This window comes from Mesocricetus auratus, unplaced genomic scaffold (genome assembly GCF_017639785.1).
Source record: "Mesocricetus auratus isolate SY011 unplaced genomic scaffold, BCM_Maur_2.0 Super-Scaffold_15014, whole genome shotgun sequence".
Classification (NCBI taxonomy): domain Eukaryota; kingdom Metazoa; phylum Chordata; class Mammalia; order Rodentia; family Cricetidae; genus Mesocricetus; species Mesocricetus auratus.
In genome coordinates this window covers 6,504,074-6,524,801 of record NW_024429186.1, presented here as the reverse complement: position 1 = coordinate 6,524,801, position 20,728 = coordinate 6,504,074, and the positions used below count along the sequence as shown (strand labels likewise).

The window sequence follows — 20,728 nt, the reverse complement described above, 5'->3', positions numbered from 1 at the left end:
GTGCGGGGGGCGGGCCGGGGGGCGGGCCGCAGAGCCCAGGTAGCACCTGCAGAGTCCAATCGCGCGAGGGAGGCGCTGTCAGGCTGGTCTCCAAGCCCGTGGAAAGGGGATGAGAGCTGGTAGGGTAGAGGAGGGGACCGCTGGGAGAGTGAGCCAGGCGGGTGCCTGACTGCCCCTGGTTAGCAACAACCACGCCCACTCCCCAAGTCTGGGGAGCCAGGGCAATCACTGGAGTGTACAGACGGGGAGAGGAGGGAAACTTCTCTCAGAGAAAGTCAGAAGAGAAAAGGCTGGTGAAGGAAGCCAGAGAAAGGGCCCCAGCCCAGGTAGGGGCTGGCCTGGCCTGGACTGCCCCCGTCTGTTGGAGAGAAAGGTCTCTGGCTGTTTCTCTTCACTGAGGCCATGTTGTTCCTTACCACAGTGCACACATCAACCCAGCCAGACAGGGCTTCAGACCTACTTACTGCATCACAATGTCGGCCAGAGTCCCAGGCCACTCCAGATTGGGGAGCGGTGTGGGCTGGATTCACAATATGAGGCACATGATTGACAGGAGCCATTCTTGAAGACTAGCGCGCGCGCACGCGCGTGCACACACACGAGCGCGCACACACACACGCACGCACACACGCACGCAGGCACGCACACACACCTCTCTTAAAGCACTGCACTTCCCAGCTTTAGCCTGGCCACCCAGCATCCTGGAGGGCAGAGTGACCACCAACCAGGAGCCCCTCTAGAAGCCCACCCCAGCCAAACACTCCACAATTGCCTTCCTCCCATTTCAGAGGCCTCCTTGCAGACTGCTCCTCCCGAGGGTGTGTGCAGACAATAAGGATTGGTCACAGAGCTCTCAAAGGTTAGAGGACCTGGTGTCACTGGCTGGGAGCTATGTGTACTCACCCTGGCCACCGGGCCTGCTTAGCAGGAGAATAGGAAGACCCCACAACCCCACAGAGCCTTCTTTCGATTCTGGTGGGGACCGTTGCCTTTTCCTGGTAGTATAAACTGAGGTGGCTGGAGTTTCTGAAGTCCCTGTGTCACAGCACAGGGTCACCCGTGGGGAGGAGCAAGGGGCGTGTCTGGCCGCGGCCAGAGTGATACTGATAGATGGGTGGTCATGGTCTCCATGGGAGCAGTCAGGAGCCTGGATGGAGAGGGATTTGCTACGGGGGGACACGAGAATTCACCATGCCACCTGTGTCCCAAGACCAGGGAAGCCGCCTCTGTGTTCCAGAGATCCAACTGAGTGTGTGCCCAGACGGTGCAGACAGCATAAGACACAAGATCACACACCAGTAAATGTCCTTACGTCTGCTAGCTTCCAGCAAAACAGACTTCTACGAGGTCATTTCAGGATGCTGGGGTTCCAACACAATGCTCCTTGCCCGGGGTTCAGGTGTCTCCAGACTATTTCAGACTGATGTCTTCGGGGCTGCGATCAGAACCAGCCACACAGCCCCGGGTCTGCCCCTGAGTGGGGTGTGTGTGGACGCAGGGAATGCTAACTACTCAATGGCGTTAAAGACAGGCAGAGACATCTGGTCAGAACAGGAGGGCTCCCAGTACATACTGAAGGCCACACCTATAAAATTCTCTTCCCCACTTTAGGCCCACACAAAGCAGGCGCACAGTAGGGCAGGTCCTACAGGGAGCTGTCAGACACACATGGTCTGCCTGCTGCTGGCTGAAGGATGGAAGACGTCCTTGGACAGTGTCCATCACCTGGACATGTCTAGGTGGGTGCTGGGTTCTGCCAGCGCTGTGTTTTTCTAGTGGGGTGATGGGTGGGTAGCCTGTAGGTCTGGAAACTTAACTAACTAACGCACTAACACACACCACACACACTCACACACACCACACACACATGCACACACATGCACATGCACATACACACACATCACACACACTCACACACATGCACACACATACTACACACATGCACACATGTGCACATGCACACACACACACACCACACACACTCACACACACCACACACACATGCACACACACATGCACATGCACATACACACACCACACACACTCACACACATGCACACACACACTACACACATGCACACACACCACACACCACACCACACACACTCACACACCACACACACACACACACACACACACACGCACCTTTTCTCAGTGTTTCTGAGGGTCTTACCGTGTAGCCCGACCTCACCTAGAACTCCTGACCACCGCAGACTCTCAAGTGCTGAGATCAGGTTGTGAGCACCACACTGGACTCGGAACAGATAAAGGTGTTCACTGTTTGATGATGTAAGCCTGATAACCTGAGTTCAGTCCCTGAGGCGAGAGCCGGCTCTACAACACTTGTCCTGTGTGCCACACCACCACCCCTGCCGCCACCGTCACATGTGCACTGCATGTATGAACACGCGTGTCCCTCACGGTGGCTGGGGGTCCTTCTCTGCCACTGTCTGCTGCCTCGCTCCCCAAGAGCTGAGGTTACAGACGTGCATGCTGGTTTCGTGTGGGTGCTGGCATCTGAATTCAGGTCCCCCCACACCCCGCTAGTGTAGCAGGCGCTTTGCCTGCTTCAGCCCCTCGGATCAGATTTCAAGACAAAAGGTCCCTTACTACCAGCCGTAGCCTCAGCCATCCTGAGCACATCTTGGGCATGCATGCATAGACCATACGATACGGAGACTTGCAGCAGGCTTCTGGGGAATTAAGAGTGTGGACACAGATGGCAGGGCGTTGGTGGCACACGCCTTTAATCCCAGCACTCGGGAGGCAGAGGCAGGCGGATCTCTGTGAGTTCAAGACCAGCCTGGTCTACCGAGTGAGTTCCAGGACAGCCTCCAAAGCCACAGAGAAACCCTGTCTCGAAAATCAAACAGACAAGCAAACAGAGTGACGCACACAGCTGGAAGGAACCAGTCGAGCAGAAGCAGGCTGTGGTGTTTTGCTGTGGGGTGGACACTGGGCTTTGGCCTCCTCTTCTGACTGTGAGGCATCTCAGGGGACTTGGGTGTCTACAGCAAAAGAATGAAGTTGGAGGCTTGCCAGGCACCAAACACAAAATGAACAAGTGGATCAGAGGCTTGCACATAAGGACCGAGGTTCAAAACTTCTAGGGGGAAAAGGAGGACAGAAACTCAAGACATTCAGCTTGTCGGTGACTGCCAAAGGGAAAGCAGTCACATTGGGCCATGAAAATGTAAGATCTGTGGGGCCAGTGGCGGCCTTTAATCCCAGCACTTGTGAGGCAGAGGCAGTCAGCCTGGTCTATGGAGTGAGTTCCAGGACAGCCTGGGCTACACAAAGAAACCCTGTCAGAAAGAAAATGTAAAATCTTTGTGCATCAGAATATAGCTGTGAATGGATGCATGAACATGCAGATGTATGCAATGGAGTGTTGCTAAGCCTTAAAAAGGAAATTGTGGCACATGCTACAAATGATGAACTCTGAGGCAGAATGAAATAAGCCAGTCAAAAGAACATATGAGGTCCCTGGGGTAGTCAGATTTGTAGCTGCAGGAGATAGAGTGGGTGCCTGGGAGAGGGGGCTGGGGAATTACACAGTAGGGATAAGGTTTTAGTTTGGGAAGATGACAGTCTTCTGGAAAGTACATAATGATAGTGAGTTTAATGCCCCTGAACTATACACTTAAAACAGCCAGGAGTGGTGGCGCACACCTTTAATCCCCAGCACTCGGGAGGCAGAGGCAGGGGGATCTCTGTGAGTTCCAGTCAGCCTGGGCTACAGAGTGAGTTCCAGGACAGCCAGTGCTGTTACACAGAGAAACCTACCTCAAACAAACAAACGAACGAACGAACAAAATAATCCCAGCATTGAAGAGGTGGAGGCAGGAGTCTCAGAAGTTCAAAGTCCACAACTTCTACATGAGACACTGTCTTAAAAACAAACAAAAAAAATGGTCACAACAGTAAATATTGGGTGTATTTTAAGGAGAAAAAAAACCCCACAGTCTCAAAGTTAACCTTGAACTTCCAGCAATCCTCCTGCCTCAGACTTCCAAATTAAAGTGCTGGGATAACAGGCGTGCACCAGGTAGGAACCATCCACGGTGGGTGAGATACTGAAGGAGTCCCCAGCTGTGTTTTTTTTTTTTAACTGCACACAAAAAGCACCGCTTTGAATTTTGCTGGGGGCACCTATTACTTTTTCAATTAAAAAAAGCATTTTAAAATGGTTAAGACAGTAAATATTGTACTCGTGTATTTTACTCCCACTGAAAAACTGTGAGGATGTGACATGCATGTGGCGGGCTGAGTTTCGTGTCAGAAGTGAGTGAGACAAGATGGCCTGTGGGAAGAGCCCGGGGTGACGTAGGAGAGGGGCATGAGCAGCGCGTCTCACAGCCTCCGTTTGTGCCCCAGCTGGCTCCTCTGTCCCCCTCAAGAGGCGCGGCGAGGCTGCAGAGGCCTCTGTGGGGCATCATGGCTGCTCCTGTTCCTCCTAGTGTGTTATAGGAGGCTCTCTTACGGCAGGCACCCAGCTCTAAGTGACTCCTCAGAGCCACCTCTCCCTAGATGTCAAATCTTCTAACTGCTGCCCCAGGGTCCCTTTCAGGCTCCTCCAGTACACAAGACACGTCCCTGCTTTCTTCACTAGGACTGGGCTCCGTCCAGCTGGCTGCCTGTCCCTGTGAGCCGATCTCCCCACACGTCACTGTGGACTCTGGGTCTCCAGGAGACAGCTGTGTTGTAGACTCGGGATCCGGGAGCCTCAGGCCTCCCTGCATGTTATCAGGCCGTGTTCTCACCTGCCCTCATCAACTCTGTCGCTCTGTCCAAGGAAGTAAGTGTGGTGACACCAGAGGGGCCTACGAGTGCGGGTTGCTCCCGTGAAGGCCTACACTACACTACACGGTAGGCCAAGCCTGCGAGTGAGACCAACAACACAAGAGTTCTTCTTGTGCCGCTGACATCTTTGTCCTGCAACTGAGGCAGGTCCAGGCTCTCCCTGGCCAGCTTAGGAGTCCCCAGATGCACAAGGATCGAATGGATATCGTAGACTGGGCGGCCAGAATCTAGGTTTCAAATGAAGCTTGGAGGGTAGAGCTCAGAAAGGTGAAAAAGGTTCTCTCCCCCTGCTGGGATGCCCAGTCTCTCCAGAGCACGTCCAGCCGGAGAAGGGGGTGGGGTGGGGGGCTCACTGGCTGCTTCTGTACTGCACTGCCGTAAGGGTGTTGACAGGGGGCGCCAGCGTCCCCAACTTCCTGAGGCCCTGTGTCTTAGGCAGTCTGTCCGTCCTCCTCAGTCACCGGTGAGTACCTGAGGGCCAGGTGACGCTGCCTTACCCTGACCCTCCTCAGCTGTGTCTCCATCCCCATCCCCGGCCGTTACAGGGTCACCTCTGGCCATTACAGACTCAGAGCCAAAGTAAACAGAGGGCCGGGGGCGGGGGCTGGGGGCTGCAAGACTTGCTGGAGCAGGCAGCTGCTGTACAAGCTATACGGTATGGGGGCCGTGGTCAGCCCGTCTGCCCTTTGGTCCTGACCTTCACTCCTACGAGTAGGCAGCAAAGTGACCTGGCTGATCTAGCCCTGCGCCCCCCTAGGGCACCCCTCTTGTGGACCTGCTCCCATCACCTCAGACTAGTGGCTGGACCAGGGCCCCACATTCTTAACCTCCAGGCGCCCCTGGGTCTCCAAGGGAAGCTGTTCAGCCCAGATCCCTAACCCTGCTGGTTACTCCAGGAGCCCACCCGGAAAGCGCTGGTCATGAACAATGCCTGCGTGTGACGGGCTTTCCCTCTGTGAGAGAAAATAGTTCCATAGAATGGCAGCTTCCTGCATTTGTGCCTGGGCCTTACGGGGTGACTCATGCTTAGGCCTCCCAGAAAGAGATGGCCCCAGAGCCCTTCCCCACCCCCAGCTCTGAGGCAAAGCCGGGGCCCATCTTTCCCTGCACATCCCAGCACAGGACCAGGCATCACCTGGGCCAGCAGATGACCCGGGAGCTTCCTTGTGGGAGCCTAGATTCAAGTGCCAACAGCTGAGTGGAGCCAGTGGGGGAGACGCGGCTAGCCTGTCCACAGACAAAGGTCTAGGGGGAGGGGCCCGCGGCTCCCGGCCCCGGTAAGACCACTGTTCTCTCAGCAGGGCCCTGGGACGAGGACTGGTCGCGGTCCCCATGGCCCCTTGACACGAGAAGGGTGAGCGACGGCAGCCGATTAGGATCCCACGAAGGGTAGAGCCGCTGTGAATGGCAGGTAGCCCTGGGAAACCCGGGTGGCTTTTCTGGAGTATGAGTGCAGCTTCAGGAGAGAGGGCAGCTATCTCCGGCTCGGGGCCGTGCGGGGAGTTGTTTCAAGCCAGAGCGTGCAAACGATACCTGGCTCTTGTAGCCTGCGGCTGGCAGGTGAAGAGCTCCTGGCCTCCTGGCACACTGACATGCTCTCGGGGACCGTCAGTCCCCAGCCCGCCAGGCTGCCTTTCCAGGCCTGTTTCTGATGCAGTGTAGTCCACAGGAGGGTAAGGGACTCGCGCTGCCCACCTCTAGCCTATTGTCTCTACCTGACCACCTAGCTCCCAGGTCCTCTGGGACCCCACATAGCTCCTTCTCCGAGGAGCACCACAGTACCCAGGAATGGCGGTCCCAACCTCTCCTGGGCTGACCGGTCCATCTCATGGAGTTGCCCCTGTCACTTCCAGGGTCCCTGGCTCAGGCAGGGCTCACCCTATTGCCTCCTAAGCGTTGGCCCATCCTGACCTCTCAGACAACCTGAAGGAACACAGAAGGTTCGAGTTCAGGCCTAACTGCCCTCTCCCAGACCTCCGCTGCTCACACGAACTAAGGGCTCCCATGCTGTGTTCACAGGCATCAGTGTGGTGGGGCTTCAGTCTCTAGAGGATCCAGGCCTTTGAGAGGGCCTCTGCTTGGGAAGGGCCACTGGGCTCTGTTCTGAGGGAGGCTGTTTGCCCATGCACAAACTTCACTTCGTAGCTAGACTCAATAGACAAGACGTGCCCAAGGGGCAAGGATCTGGTTGGGTGTGGCAAGGAGCTGGCTGGATGCCCATCGGCTCACCTTGAGGATTCTTGGTCCCACCCTGCACCGAGGCGAGTATGTAGGGAATCTCTTCTCAGCCCAGGGAAGCCTGACATCCCCCGCCCGTCGCTGTATCTAGAAGGATCCAGGACAGGCACAGGTACTCAGGCTTTCTAGACAGCGGGGGGTAGCTCTGCCCACTTGCATGCACCTTTTGTTGCGAGCTCCTTGCTACCCCTATTTGAAGTATCAGCATGAGATCCTGGTGTCTGAGTGGGGCCTGAGGCCTGGGAGAGGGGAGGGAGAACGGTTTTGCTCTATACTGGGTCAGTCACGGGGCAGGCTGGGTAAGGACCACAGCGGACGGTGGACCAGAGGACAGACTCCCCTGCTTCCACGGAGCTGACTCTTGGTCAGGCGTGGGTCCTCCAGAGATGAGCAGTCTGGTGGGCAGGACCACAGCCGGCCCAACGGTCTCCACAGTGCTCAGGAGAGCGAGCAACAAGGAGAGGACTCAGTCCGCGCCACAGTCCCTTTCCCATTTGAGTCCCAATGGGTTATTCCTGGGGTGGGGGGGCAGTGGGAGTGGAGCTTCCACTCCCGACATCTGAGTTCCATCCAAAAACCGGCGGTTCTTAACTTCTCTGGAGACGGTGACCCTGTGCCCGGGATCAGTAGGAGGCAGCAGCCCAGGAAGGGTCACCGCGGCCTGGGGACGGTCCCCGGCCCCTCCCCCAGCTCTATAGGATTTGATCTCACGGACCCAGCCCCCACCGCCGCTTCTCTAGGAGGAGACATTCCGGCTCTCCCATCCACCCAACAGGCCTAGGACGGAGCCGAGCCCCCGAGACAGGACCCCAGGCCAGGCTGGCCTCCGAATCTTGGTTTCCTGCCACCCGCCCCCTGCTCGGTCCTGCAGGAAGTGGCCGCCTCCTGAACAAAGGGGCCGGCGGACAATGGCCATTGAATTGGGCTGGGGAGCTCGTGCGGGGACAGGCCGCCAGCTGCCTACGCTGATAAGACCCTGAACGCCGGACCCAGTACGACACGGAGAGGCGCGCGCGCCCCTCGCCACCGTGCGCCTCCACTGTAGCCCCCAGAAGCCCAAAGCTCGCGGAGGCCTGCGCGTGGGTGGCTGGGGACCAATGGGGAGACGGCGCGCCCCGCTTTCGGACCAATCTCGGGAGCGCGCGGGGAGCCGCCCCGCCCAGAGCCTGGCACAGCTCACGGCTTCGGAACCGCCCCTCCTGGCTCCTCCCCTAGGGCAGCTAGCCTGCTGCCTAAGACCGCTGACCAGCGCCTGCCTGCCTCCGGTGCGGCTCTTGAGACCCGGGGTGATGTCTTGAAATTTTTTTTTTCTCCCAAAGCATAAGACGTCATCTGTGTTGATGCTGGGAACTGTCCACGCAGGGCTGCGCTTCTCTCGTATTATTTTGGGTGGCATGGGTGCCTGCGCGGAAGGCCGCATCGACTGGTTTTCTGCGAGGGAGGGCTGAGGTGCAGGAGGCTGCCTAGACTGACTTCGCGGGCATGCGCGCACAGCCGCGGAGCATCTACTCCAGACAGACACCCACTTTGTCTTACCCTTTGCCCTCAACGTGAAGACAGGGACATGTCATAAGCCAGGCGAGATTCCTGCTCCTGGTGACACTGGGGATTAGCCAACAGACAGACGCTGTGCGCCCTCAGGGTCCCTATCTGGAAAACTCACCTCTTTGGGCCTCCCCCTGCTCTGGAGGCCTGGATGGCTCACACTGGAGTTGAGACTGCTTTTTTCCAAGCCCCCACCCTAACCTGGGGCGGCTCTGAATGAGCCCACAGAGCTGTGATTAGTATACGTGGCAGGATCTGTTGTAGCCAGGAAGAGCTCAGCTGCCCCAGGATGACAAAGCCATGGGGGAGGGACAGAAATTGGTAAGTGTAGGGGCAAAGGCTGTAAGATTGTGGAAACTGAGACAGACCTCCATTCCTGGCCATTTCCACCTTTGGCAGATCCCAGGCAGATGGGGCAGGGAAGGGTCTGCTTCCCTTGGCACTGTCCAGCTCACGGCACTTCCGGCTTCGTCTCCGTGAGCAAGCAGCCCCTCCCCCAATGGAATCGGGCATGCTGGCAGGGGGGCAGGATGCAGAGGGTGGGGTCAGAGGGACCCTCGAAGACAGCTGAAGCCCGAGAGGGCTCTAACTCAACTCTGGTGGAAGAGAGCAAGGAGGGCTTTTGGGGGATGGGAACAGTGGCAGCAATGTAGATGGACTAGGGTCAGCGAAGAGCCTGGGGTTGAGGAAGGATGGGCACACAGGAGTGCTGCGGGGTGGGGGGGGCGGAGCTTGATGAGCCGCCCTTAGGCGAGCTGGTCCACTTCTGGCATTGTTTGGGACCGCTGTGTTGGTAGTCCTGGTGAGAAGGCCAGCCCTGACAGGGAGCATGTCCATGTGGTGACCACTTGCCAGGAGCCCCAGGAGCTGGGTGCGAGTGACCTGAGACTGGAAGACAGGGCATATGTGTGGCCCTGCTGATGCAAGGGTCAGGCTGAGCAGTCCCTCTGCGCTCTGTCGCGGGCAGGCTGGGTGGTTGTGGCCACCGCACGGCAGGGGGCTGAGGAATGGAAGGGTTGCTCTCATGGGGAGGCACTGAGAGGCCACCACGGGACTCTGGGTTGGGGTTCTCAATAGGCATCAACTGAGTCACATCAAAGACTGTGTCCGTGTGCCCTTCCCGGGAGTGCCCGCAGCTCCTGGGCACCGGTGCACTCCTGGCATAGCCTGGTTAGGTCGTTACACCTGTCGCGTTCTTCTTGGCCTCCTTGGCCTCGCGCTGGCCGCCCTCTCCACCCTGGCCCTGATTAGAAGACCCTTCTCCTGGCACCCACGAGCTCCTTTCTTGCCACGCTACCCAAAGGTGCAGCTAGACAAGCCACGGGATAAGTGTGTCCTGTTTTGTGAGCCATCCAGGCCAGGCTGTGGACCCCTGGACCTGCAAAGGCAGATGCCTGCAGGTCTCCTGGCCATACCCAGTCTGCAGGAAGTGGGAAACCCTTGGCTTCCAACCCTGCCCTTTATCAGCCTTTGTGGCTTCCTGCTGTAAAAGTGGCCTGCTCCCCCCCCCTTGGCGCCAGGACGTCGGGTCAGTGGTGACTCACCCAGCGCCCAGCGTGGGGACGCCCTGGCCCCGTGTCCCTCTGCTGACTACCTTCACAGAACTTGTGCCTAGCCACCAGGCGTCACAGAAGCTGACTTCTCCCAGGTCCTCACAGCAGGGCACACGTCTGCTTCTGGACCACGGGCTTGCCTCTGCTGGGCTGCTCCACTCTGCAGAATGTGACACCCCAACCTCTGGGCACTTCCGACCCGCAGACCCATGCCGTCCCTTGCCATGGCGTCCTGCCCACACCTCCTCACACTCTACACCTTCTTAAGTCTCATCCTTACATGCTCGCTGTCGCCACGCAGGTCACAAGCATAGGGAGACCTGTCTCTTCTAGATACTCGAGAGTTTTGTGTCCATTTGCCATGGCTCCGGGAAGATGTCCTGGTGTAGCTCCCACACATCTCCTATCCTAGGGCCTCAGGAAGGCTCCCCCAGCCCCTTCCACCCTGAGTGCCTGCATTTCCTGGGTTTGTCTCTGAGCATTAGTGGACTGTCAACAGAACCTTGAGGTATATTGCCCCTTGGCAAAACTGACCCTTCACCTTCGCCACAGCGCACCCTTCACCACGCACATCCCAGGATTTGGGAGCGGGGGAATGGGGAGAACAGAGTGCCCTTGGCCCCCACACCCAGAAGGCTGGTGGAGAAGTGGGGTGGGGGACAGGCTGCCTGGGTGGTTCTCGCCTGCCGGGGAAACCTCTCTCCTTTGCACAGGGCTAGAGCATGAAGGACTTAACCATGAAGTCCCGGTCTGTGAGACCTGCAATCCGGCCCTCTGGGCTTCCTTCTGCTTGCTGCACCTCAGTGGAGGAGGTGTGATGACTGGTCACTAACTAGACTCAAATCATTCACCCAGGAAGAAGCAGTGCTCATCAAGTTAGTCCTCCACGGGTTTGCCCTGTGGGCATTTTCTTGACTGATGTTTGACGTGGGAAGGCCCAACCCACTGTGGGCCACGCCATCCGCTGAAGTGGTACTGGCTGTCTGAGCAAGCACGCTGAACAAACTGGAGTGGGAGACAGTAAGCAGTGTTCCTGCCCTGGCTTCCTTCAGTGACAGACTGTGATGGGGACGTGTGAGCCGGAGGAACCCTCCCCCTTCCCAAGGTGGGTCTGCTCAGCACTTTAACAGCAGCAGACTGGAGAGTCGCTCAGCCGTTGAGACACTTGTTGCTCTTGCAGAGGACCCAGGCCCACTCTCTGGCACCCACGTGGTTCACGGCAATCCGTAGCTCTAGTTCCGGGGATCTAGTACCCTTTCCTGACCTCAGCAGGCACCAAGCAGGCACATGGTGTGCATACATGTATGCACATAACATTACTAAATCTAGTGAAATTAAAAAAAATCACAGCAGAGAAAGCAAACTACGAAAGAAGGAATGTAACACCTGTGCTTCACCCAGCCTGGACACGGCCCGAGACAATGCCACCACTCCAAGTCTGAGTCACTGTCAATGGGCTGGGAAATCTTGTTCTTGAACAGCAACTTGTGTGGGGCACACCTGTTAGGGATGTTCCCTCAGAAGCCCTCCATAGGCTGCAGAGCCTGAACCCACCTCAGCCCAGTTCTGTCCAGAGACCTCTCTGTCCACCTTGCAGCAGCCTGAACATAGTCCTACCAGAACCCATTTCCCCACACATCCTGAGACTGCCAAGACCTCTGCTGTGGAGCAGTCTGTCTCCTACCCCACAGCCTGCACCCACGCAGGGCAGGGCACCACCCAGCTCTCCGGGCCCATTCTGTTCCACCAGCCACGGTGTTTTTTGGAATAGGAGACCCGTGTGTTATCCTCAGGTCCTGCCTGGCTGTCTAGCATGGCTTCATTTCTCCTCGGCTGGCCTCTGCAGGGTCCCCCACTCTGCTGTTTCAAACAGTTCATTTCTCCTCGGCTGGCCTCTGCAGGGTCCCCCACTCTGCTGTTTCAAACAGTTCATTTCCCCTTGGCTGGCCTCTGCAGGGTCCCCCACTCTGCTGTTTCAAACAGTTGCTCTCTGTAGCCTATGCTGACCTTGAACTCACACTGATCCTCCTGCCTCTGCTTCTAACACCGTGCCACCTACCAGCTTACTCCAGTTTACTTGCTAGATCCCTCACGTGTCACAGGCAGCCTGGCTGTTCCCTGCTGCGCCACTGGCTCCGCTCTTAGGCATTCGTTGCTAGTGTCTTCTCGGTGAAAAACTCACAAATGACTGAGAAAGATGTATTTTTGAGTGAGTGTGTGTGTGTCTGTGTGTGTGTGTGTGTAGTTGGAGAGTCTATCCTGGTAAAAGGTTTGTGAGAGATGAAGGTCCTAGAGTCTCAGAGTACCCTGAGTAGACTATTCTAGCCTCCCAGCTGGCGAAGGGCATAGACAGCCTCCAGCTTCTCTGTTACCCTTGCCACTGAAGTGCGAGTGTGTGTGTGAGGCGACACAGTGGACAGACGTGATTAAACCTTCCTCTTCGGTTTTTTGTTTTGTTTTGAGACAGGGTTTCTCTGTGTAGCCCTGGCTGTCCTGGAACTCGCTCTGTAGTGAGGCTGCTCTCCTATGGATTTAGCTTGTCTGTAGGTAATGAGGGTGGTGGTGCCCGGCTCTGAGGTGAGTGCTTATGGTGATGAAAGCCACCTCAGCAATCCTATGCCACTTGGGAACACAGGCACTGTGGCAGCATGCTGATCCTGCTTCTCCTCTACCCACTAGAATCTGAGCCTTGCCCCTACTCTAGGGCATTTCCGCAATGGTCAGTCCAGCTCCACTGGGCAGGGAGAGGAGGCTGGCCATTCCCCAGGACATGCTGTGCGATCAGGCCATAATAATCATTTCCCAGGCTCTGCTGAGGCAGGTGTCTGGCTGATAGCTATTCACAACCTTCATATTTGGGGACAGGAGTTACACCGTACAGCAGAGTGGATACTGTCTTCAGCTCACCAGGCTTATTTAGACCTTCTCTCTAGACTTCTCCAACCTTGGCCCAAGCTGGGGCCTCCTGGACTGGACCTGCCAGGCCTCCATCTAAGCAGCAGGCTGGGGTACAAGGCGCATTATGCATTAAAGCCTTTTGCAGATGTTTCGGGAGCACCTCCATGTTCCTCCCCATCCGGGGTCAGCTGGGATAGCAGGAATCAAGAGTGTGGCAGCATGAGCCTCAGGGCAGGCTAGACCCAAGGTCAGGTTGAGGGTTGAAAGTGGGTGATGGCTGATGGGTTTGGTCTCACCAACTTGGGGCCACTTCCCTCATGGGTCTTAGCCAGGCTCATTGTTTGGGGACAATAGCTCTCCTGATCTAGGTTCCTCTCAACAGGAAAACCATAAAGTCTGCCCATTACCACTGCCCACAGCCCCTTGAAGGCCTGGGCGGACCTCAGGCGCCAAGTACAGCATGGAACCTGGCCCCACCCTTTGCCAGCCTGTCCCAGCCCAGGCACCCTAGAGACTAGCTATCCCTTCAGGCACGTAGCTCAGGGTACAGACACAGGTTCTGACCACCAAGGAAACAGTGGTCACTTCACTAGAGCTGAGTCATTGAGGAGGGCTGAGCCTGCCCAAGAGTCCCCCCCCCGGAAACCCACTATGGGCTGGAGACTCTTATCTGCAAGTGTACCCCACCACCACCACTTTACCTAAAGCTGACTTGATACCTCAGTGTCCCCTAAGCGGCCAGGGCACTTTCACAGAGTGACCGGACCCTGTGAATGGGACAGATAAGGGGCTAAGGGGTACTGGCTGCATAGTGCCTTAGGACTAAGGAAGTCTTGGAGGTGTGGAGCTCCAGAGGTTCCAATGCTCTCACTAAGCTCAGCTGGCTCCGGGCACCCTGTCTGTCAGACTGCAGGGTAGGGGGTGGGCTCAATGGTAGGGCAAGTCCTACTGTACCACCCGACCGCTAAGACCATGTCCAGCAAGGGCCTTCAGGAAACAGTGCTGCACACAGCCACCAGAGGGTGCAGCCCACGCCAACCACTAGGCTTGTGGCCAAGAGTTCCAAGTCATCGCCAGTAGCTCATGTGGCTGCAGGACTTGCACCTCCGAGGCTGTCTGCTCAGTGTCTAGCTTCTCCTCCGCTTACTGTGGCTCCCAACTTCTGCCCTGCTGCCTGACACACACTGCAGCTCGCCTGTGCTGTTTCCCCACTCCCATCTGGGCTTTGCTGGGCCAGGGCAGCGTAAGTTAAGGTCTTGGGTAGCTGTAGACTCCCGTTTGTGGCCCCACAAAGCAATGGTCCTGGATATTAAGCCCAACCTAACTCAAGACCATCAGGGGAGGCTCAGGCAGCTACTATCCTGAGGAAGCGCACACTCTGAGTGATCAAACCCATGCTTGCCTTCTTCTAGGGCAAGGCACACAACCTGAAAGGTCATTGGGGACCCCACTCCTGACAGGGATAAGCAAACTTCAAGCACATCAGGGAGCAGGCTACCTTCTCCAAGACGCCCCCAGGCGGGGTTATTCAAGGCTTCCTTGGAGTACACCTGTCATCCTTAGCTGGGCCCTCTGCACTCTTGGAGGCTGCTAAGACAGGTATAGAGGACCATGCAAGCTTCAGGAGGGCTGCAGAAGGTGCAGAGGAGTAGGGCAGGAAGAGAGCCTCGGAAGGTAAAGGCGCAACACCCTCAACAGATACCACCATTGCCGCATCCACCACCACACCTGGTACAGCCATCAGACAGCATCTCACTCACGGGGTATGCAGACTACCTTGGTACCTCCCACCTCAGCAGAGTAACAGAAATGGGTTGGACTGGGGAGAAACCAAGCAGGTGTTTTATTCCAGAGATCACAGAGCTTCCTCTGTGCCCAGGAGGAGTCCAAGAGTTGTTACTGCCACAGGCTTGCCTGACAAGGGTGACCACCCCAAGGCTACAGAGACTGTGCTCCAAGGAGAGGCGGATGAAGTCAGCGGCCCCCTTCTACACTGACTTAGGACATTATTTCCAGCTGGGGTGGGTCCAGAGCTTGCAAGGTCACGGAGAGGCTGTAGGCCTGCAGGGTTGGTGGCCTGCAGCGCGCTATGGCTCCAGCGATTCAGTTCATCTCTTCCCTAATTCCAAGGATTTTCAGGGGCTGGCCCAGGCGTGGCTCCCTAGACTTGAGGTTATCCTGCTGGGCAAATAGTGGCATACTCCTTTAATTCTAGCACTCAGGAGGCAGAGGCAGGCAGATTTCTGAGTCTGAGGCTAGCCTGATCTACAGAGCGAGTTCTAGGACAGCCCAGAGCTACAGAGAAACCCTGCCTTAAAAAAAAAATCAAAACAGAAAACCCTACAAAACAAACAAAACCCCAAAACGAAAACCCCACCACCACCAACATAAAGAAACTACCGTAGACCAGTTGCAGCTACTGCCTACAGCACCATGGTCCAGTGTCCCTAGCTCAGCCTAAGCTGTGAGTAGAACCTAGGTTATCCACAATGCAGGAAGCAGCCTGCAGAGAGAACACAACAGTGTCTTCAGTCCCCTTTCTTTAGTCAGCCCCGTCCTATGCTCTTAAGAAGGGAGGACAAGGAGGAGTGCTGGGTCTAACAGGTATCCCTAAGATGCATGCATTCCACTCCCTCAGCAGCAACACCCAATAGCCCTGCTTTTCTGGCCTCCGGGGTTTCCTGCAGGGTCCCTGTAATCTGGCCAAGCATCTGGTGACAGCTACTTTAAGCACAGAGGCAAAGATCAGAGAGTGGCAAATACCCGTCCAGCTGGGCCCATGCCCCACTCCCACATTATGTGTGGGACAGGAATGGACTCCTAGGTGTGTGTGTGTGTTTGTGTCCCCTGAGTCCTGGACAGGTAGGTCTCTGGGCAGAAACCAATGACATGATCAAACGAGGTACATGGTCAGAACTCATCCTCCACCTTCTAACTAGGTATAAAGAGTGCCCCCCCAGGGCTTATTTCACTCCTGCTCTACTAGGTATATAGTTGGGTAAAGCAGGTTGATAGGAAATCGGAGTTCAAGGTGGGCTGTACAAGCTTCTCCCTGGGTCCAGCAGCAGCTCAGGACAGAAGAGCTACAAGTGGGGACAGCCTCACTGCCTTGCATTGCTCGGCGCTATCACCCTGTGGCCCGCCCCGACACGCAGCCCGTTACCTCTGCAGACAGGCGCACACTCTGCTAAGCAGATGCGTGGCCTTATCAGGAGCCTTGCTGACTGCTCCTGTCTAGCCTGGGTGATCACCCAGTGTGCAGAGGATGGGGCTGACCACCAAGTACTAGGCTCCTCAGTTCAGGACCCCCCCAGGGCAGAAAGGCAGCAGGAGAGGGTAGAGGAGGCAGGTCACTCAGCACTCATGTGTACACCAGAAAGGGTCTCAGTCTAGAATGCAGAATCCAATGCACTCCCCCGCCCCCACTCCTTCCTTCCCTCTCCTAAGGTCCAGTGTGGTGAGGCCTGAGTGTGCCCCAGGAGGCTGCCTACACTGGTCTGCATTCTGGGAAGATCCGAGGCAGGGGGACCCTGCTGTGGTAGTCTGTCAGAAGAGCACAGAGAAATGGACCAGCTGCGGGCAGAACAGGGTCACACAGCCCAGTGCCTCCTTGAGCCGCACACTGCTGCTTGTGGTGGCTCACCACACAAGGCTGTGGCCTCAGCTCAGGGTGCCCTTGCCCACGGCATGGCTGCCCCCTACTGGGACCTTACTCCTTAGCACCTGGGCCTCTCAACCCTGTGATACAGGTCTCACCATCTTCTAGGGACATTTCTCCCTGTCCCTTCCCTCTCTCTGCCGACTCTTGTCAACCTCTCCTTACTGGCTTGTGCTCACTTTCCAGCAGGGACAAGGCACAGCTGGGAGCAGGTCTCAGTTCCTGTACCAGGTACTTGCCTTACCTCCACCCCTCAGCCCTGTATTCCCTCCATGCCACAGGCAAGTCCTGTCACATACAAGCACACAAACACCCTAAACACACTCTGGGCCAGTACCGTGGCTCCCTACCATGGTTCTGACCTCACTCCTGTGACATCGCCTGCCCCCAGGAAGGAATGTTGGTTACAGTCCCACACTCCCACACAGAATCCAAAAGCATTTTGCAATCTTCTCATCAAAATCACTCTGCATCTGTCCCACCCTTCTCCGTCCACCTGCAGCACCCTCCCCGACACCTCACCCTCTCAGGCCCGCCTCAGCCCAGCCATGCAGACTCACACCCAGGAAAGGGCCGTCTGAGTCAAGTGCTCTGAGGGTAAGGAGTCCTGGGTCCTCAGTCAAGGCAGAGGATAAGGAGTCCTGGGTTCTGCTTCAGGTGCCAGGGCAGGGCCGGAAGCCACAACTCCACACAGGCTGTGCTGGACATGCAGCGGCGCATGCTCTGCTGGTCTGCACGTCCTGAGCTCTGCTGCTCACCTTGACTAATCTGCTACTGGGTAGCCTCAGGACCTCCTGGGTGCACAGCCCATGTGTCCTAAGCAAGAGGCTGAGGCTGTAATGCTCCTGGTGGTTGAAGGCAGTGAACGGACATTGGAGCTGGTAGAAAGCATGTGTGTCCACCTCAGCAGGAAGCTGGGCTGCAGGTAAAGACAGGTTCCCAGGGTTCTGTAGTTGCAAAGCACACAGCAGTAACTGACACGCCTTCTGCCCGATGCCTGTCCCTCCAGGACAGGAAGGGTGGGCAGAGAACGCTGGCAGCAGGCTAAGACCAGAGTTACTCCATGAGCAAAGCCTCTTTGTGCTCTCATCTCATGACAGGAGCACAGAGCCTGCCTGAGGACTTCTGGTGACTCAATGACTAGGCTTGGTCACAAGGTGGGATCCAGACCCAGCTACTCCCTGAACACGTTTCATTATACACAGACACACAGCTGGTTTCCCTTGCTGGGCAAAAATATTCCTTACATTGCTCAAAACATGATTCCCAACAGTAAAGTATGATGGGCCACAGTGCGGCCGTGGGAAGAAAGCTTCACATCAGACGGGTGGTGCTTGGCTGGTTGAGTCCCACAAATCATGCCTGTGAGCCGCGGCCCCAGGGCCCATCTGACCCCCATGAAACAGAAACACTTGGAGTCCAGCGCCAGGACGCTGCCTGGCCTTGAGTCCCACTCAGTAGCCGTCATCTTCGTCACCGTCACAGCCGTAATCTGCAAAACACAGAGAACAGCGGTGGAGGTCCAGGCAGCCTCTGCTGCCACAGGGAGCCACCTTCATGTCCCCAGCCCCACGACCAACCCCGTGTCTCATCTCACAGGCCCACACCTGAAGGCCCGCCCTGTCAATCTATTCCCAGAAGTCTTTGGGGCCGGTGGGCTAGTACATACTGTGGGTAGGGAGGGGCTTTGGCCCCTTCCTGGGCACTGTAAACAGGGCCAACCCAGACATTTGTCTTCCGGTTGAACAGGCCCCTTCTGACTCCCAACAAGCCCAGAACCCTTGACCTGCACAGCAGACGCCACTTCCCTGTGGGGCTAGCCTCCTTCTAGCACACTCAAGAGCCTCAGAATCCATATGGCCAGCTTTAAGTATCCCAGCTCCCTTCTTTGTAGAGACAATTAGTTTGTAGTCACAGGCTTCACATATGGAAATCCCTGGGGTGGATGGCTATGGCTTTACTCTCTGGATACCTCCCCCAAATTTCCTGTAGTGTGCCCATAGCCACGTGGGTCCTACCCACCATTGCCACCCATCATCTGCAGAGCACTGACGCAAGGCTCTCCATCCTCTTCTTCCGCGTCCTCCTCATCTGCATCTTCGTCAGGATGGTACGACACAGGGCCACTCTCCACCAAGACTGCCGATGGCTTGATGGGCTCAGCTCCCAAGGTAGGGGAACTTAAGAGCAAGGCCTGGAAAGAGAGGGCCTGTCTCTGGGATGGAAGCAGAGTGGGCTGCCCTCCTGACTGAGGGGACCCTCAGGTTCTCTCAGTCCAGGCATGGGCACTCTTCAGAGCTCCTGCTGGTCAGCGGACCAGCCTGCCTCCCCATATCCACTAGCTCCTCCTTCTGGTTTCCTGGGGCTATGAAGCCCCAGGCCTCTTTTCCCCCAAAGCTCTTGTCATCTGAGGAGGGAGGCAGGGCCCTGTGGTGTGCAACCTAGCCTCTGCCCACACTAGTCCAGAGTGCGCTTGGCTCACCCCCGCCCGCAGCAGCAGGCCCTTAGCACCTGCCTGCCCCATTCCTGTGACTCAGGCACCCTCACACCCTGAGCTTCAGGGTTCTCTGCTGGAGCCAGGCTAATACTGGAGCAGCAACCAACTGGGCCTCCCCCTTGCCAAGCCTGATGGCAACTTGTGGTCCTGAGGCCCTGCCCCAGCTGTGCAGGACAACATACCTCTCCCACAGCTGCCTTCTTAGCTGGGTGTGTAGACACCAGAGGCCTCAACCTGAAAGAAAGCATGGAAGCAGCCTCAGTCCAGGCTCTGTGTGTGTGTGTGTGTGTGTGTGTGTGTGTGTGTGTGTGTGTGTGTGAAGATGTGTATGTAAGTATGTGTGTGAGTGTGGTGTGAGTGTGTAAGTGTGTGTGTGTGTGAAGATGTGTATGTAAGTATGTGTGTGAGTGTGGTGTGAGTGTGTAAGTGTGTGTATGTGTGTGAGTGTGGTGTGTGTGTATGTGTGTGTGAGTGTGTGACGATGCATGTGTGTGAGTGTGTGCATGTGTGTGAGGATGTATGTGTATATGTGTGTGTGAATGTGTATGTGTGTGAGGATGTGTATGTAAGTGTGTGTGTGAGTGTGGTGTGAGTGTGTGTGTGAGTGTGTGTGAGTGTGTGAATGTGTGCATGTGAGGATGCATGTGTGTGAGTGTATGCATGTGTGTGAGGATGTATGTGTGTATGTGTGTTAAGTGTTGTGTGAATGTGTGCATGTGTGAGGATGCATGTGTGAGTGTGTGCATGTGTGAGGATGCGTGTGAGTGTGTGTGTATGAGTGTGTGCATGTGTGTGAGGATGTGTGTGTGTGCGTGTGTGCATGTGTGTGAGGATGTGTGTGAGTGTGTGTGCCCAGTCAGTTCAATCTACAGCCTCAGATGACACTTGCCTGTGACCATCACTGACTAAAGGACTGAGGCCCACGCGTGCCCCTCCACAGGTGTACCTTCCCAGAAACACAGAACTGTCACCACCTCTGCTGGTGTCTCACCAGTCTTACCCCGGCCTCCCATCCTGCCCTCAGGCCTCCTGCTGACCTCAGGTCTCGCCTGTCCCTCAGTCTTACTACCTGGGACACCAGTGCTGCTGATCTGACCTACTGTCTTAGTTAGTCAATGCCTACCATCATTCTGTCATGAATGGGAGATATATAAACACTATATAAAAATACAAGATCCAGCTGGGTGGTGACGGTAAATGCCTTTAGTCCTAGCACTTGGGAGTTCGAGGTCAGCCTGGTCTACAGAGTGAATTCCAGGTCAGCTAGGGATACACAGAGAACCCTGTCCAAAATTCCACCCCCCCCCACAGCAGTACCTCCACCTTGGGCCTGTCTTTGATGTCCCTAGGACTTCCAAACACAAAGGCACCTTTGACACCATGTCCACAAGAAACAGAAAGGAAAATGGGCACCCACTCAAGAGGAGACAGGCACAGTGCCATCCAGGTCAGTGTAAGTGGTCTCTGGGTATGGGGACGGTCAAGATGCCTTTCTTCCAGGGTACAACTACACAGGCAGGTGAAGGCCTGGACTCA

The 20,728-nt window shown here is 56.3% G+C and overlaps 1 protein-coding gene across 3 annotated transcripts in view; it reads right to left on the bottom strand.

Moving 5' to 3' along the window:
- Positions 1–14,857: 14,857 nt before the first annotated feature.
- Positions 14,858–20,728, bottom strand: part of Brf1 (BRF1 RNA polymerase III transcription initiation factor subunit) — a 50,729-nt gene continuing 44,858 nt past the window's right edge. For all 3 annotated transcript variants that reach the window (XM_005068295.4, XM_040742353.1, XM_005068296.4), the window contains 3 exons: positions 19,375–19,426; positions 18,718–18,889; positions 14,858–18,187 (listed from right to left, as the gene is read on the bottom strand). In XM_005068295.4, coding sequence (XP_005068352.1) covers positions 18,150–18,187; positions 18,718–18,889; positions 19,375–19,426 — 262 coding nt within the window. In that variant the 3' untranslated portion in view covers positions 14,858–18,149. The remainder of the gene's footprint in view (positions 18,188–18,717; positions 18,890–19,374; positions 19,427–20,728) is intronic.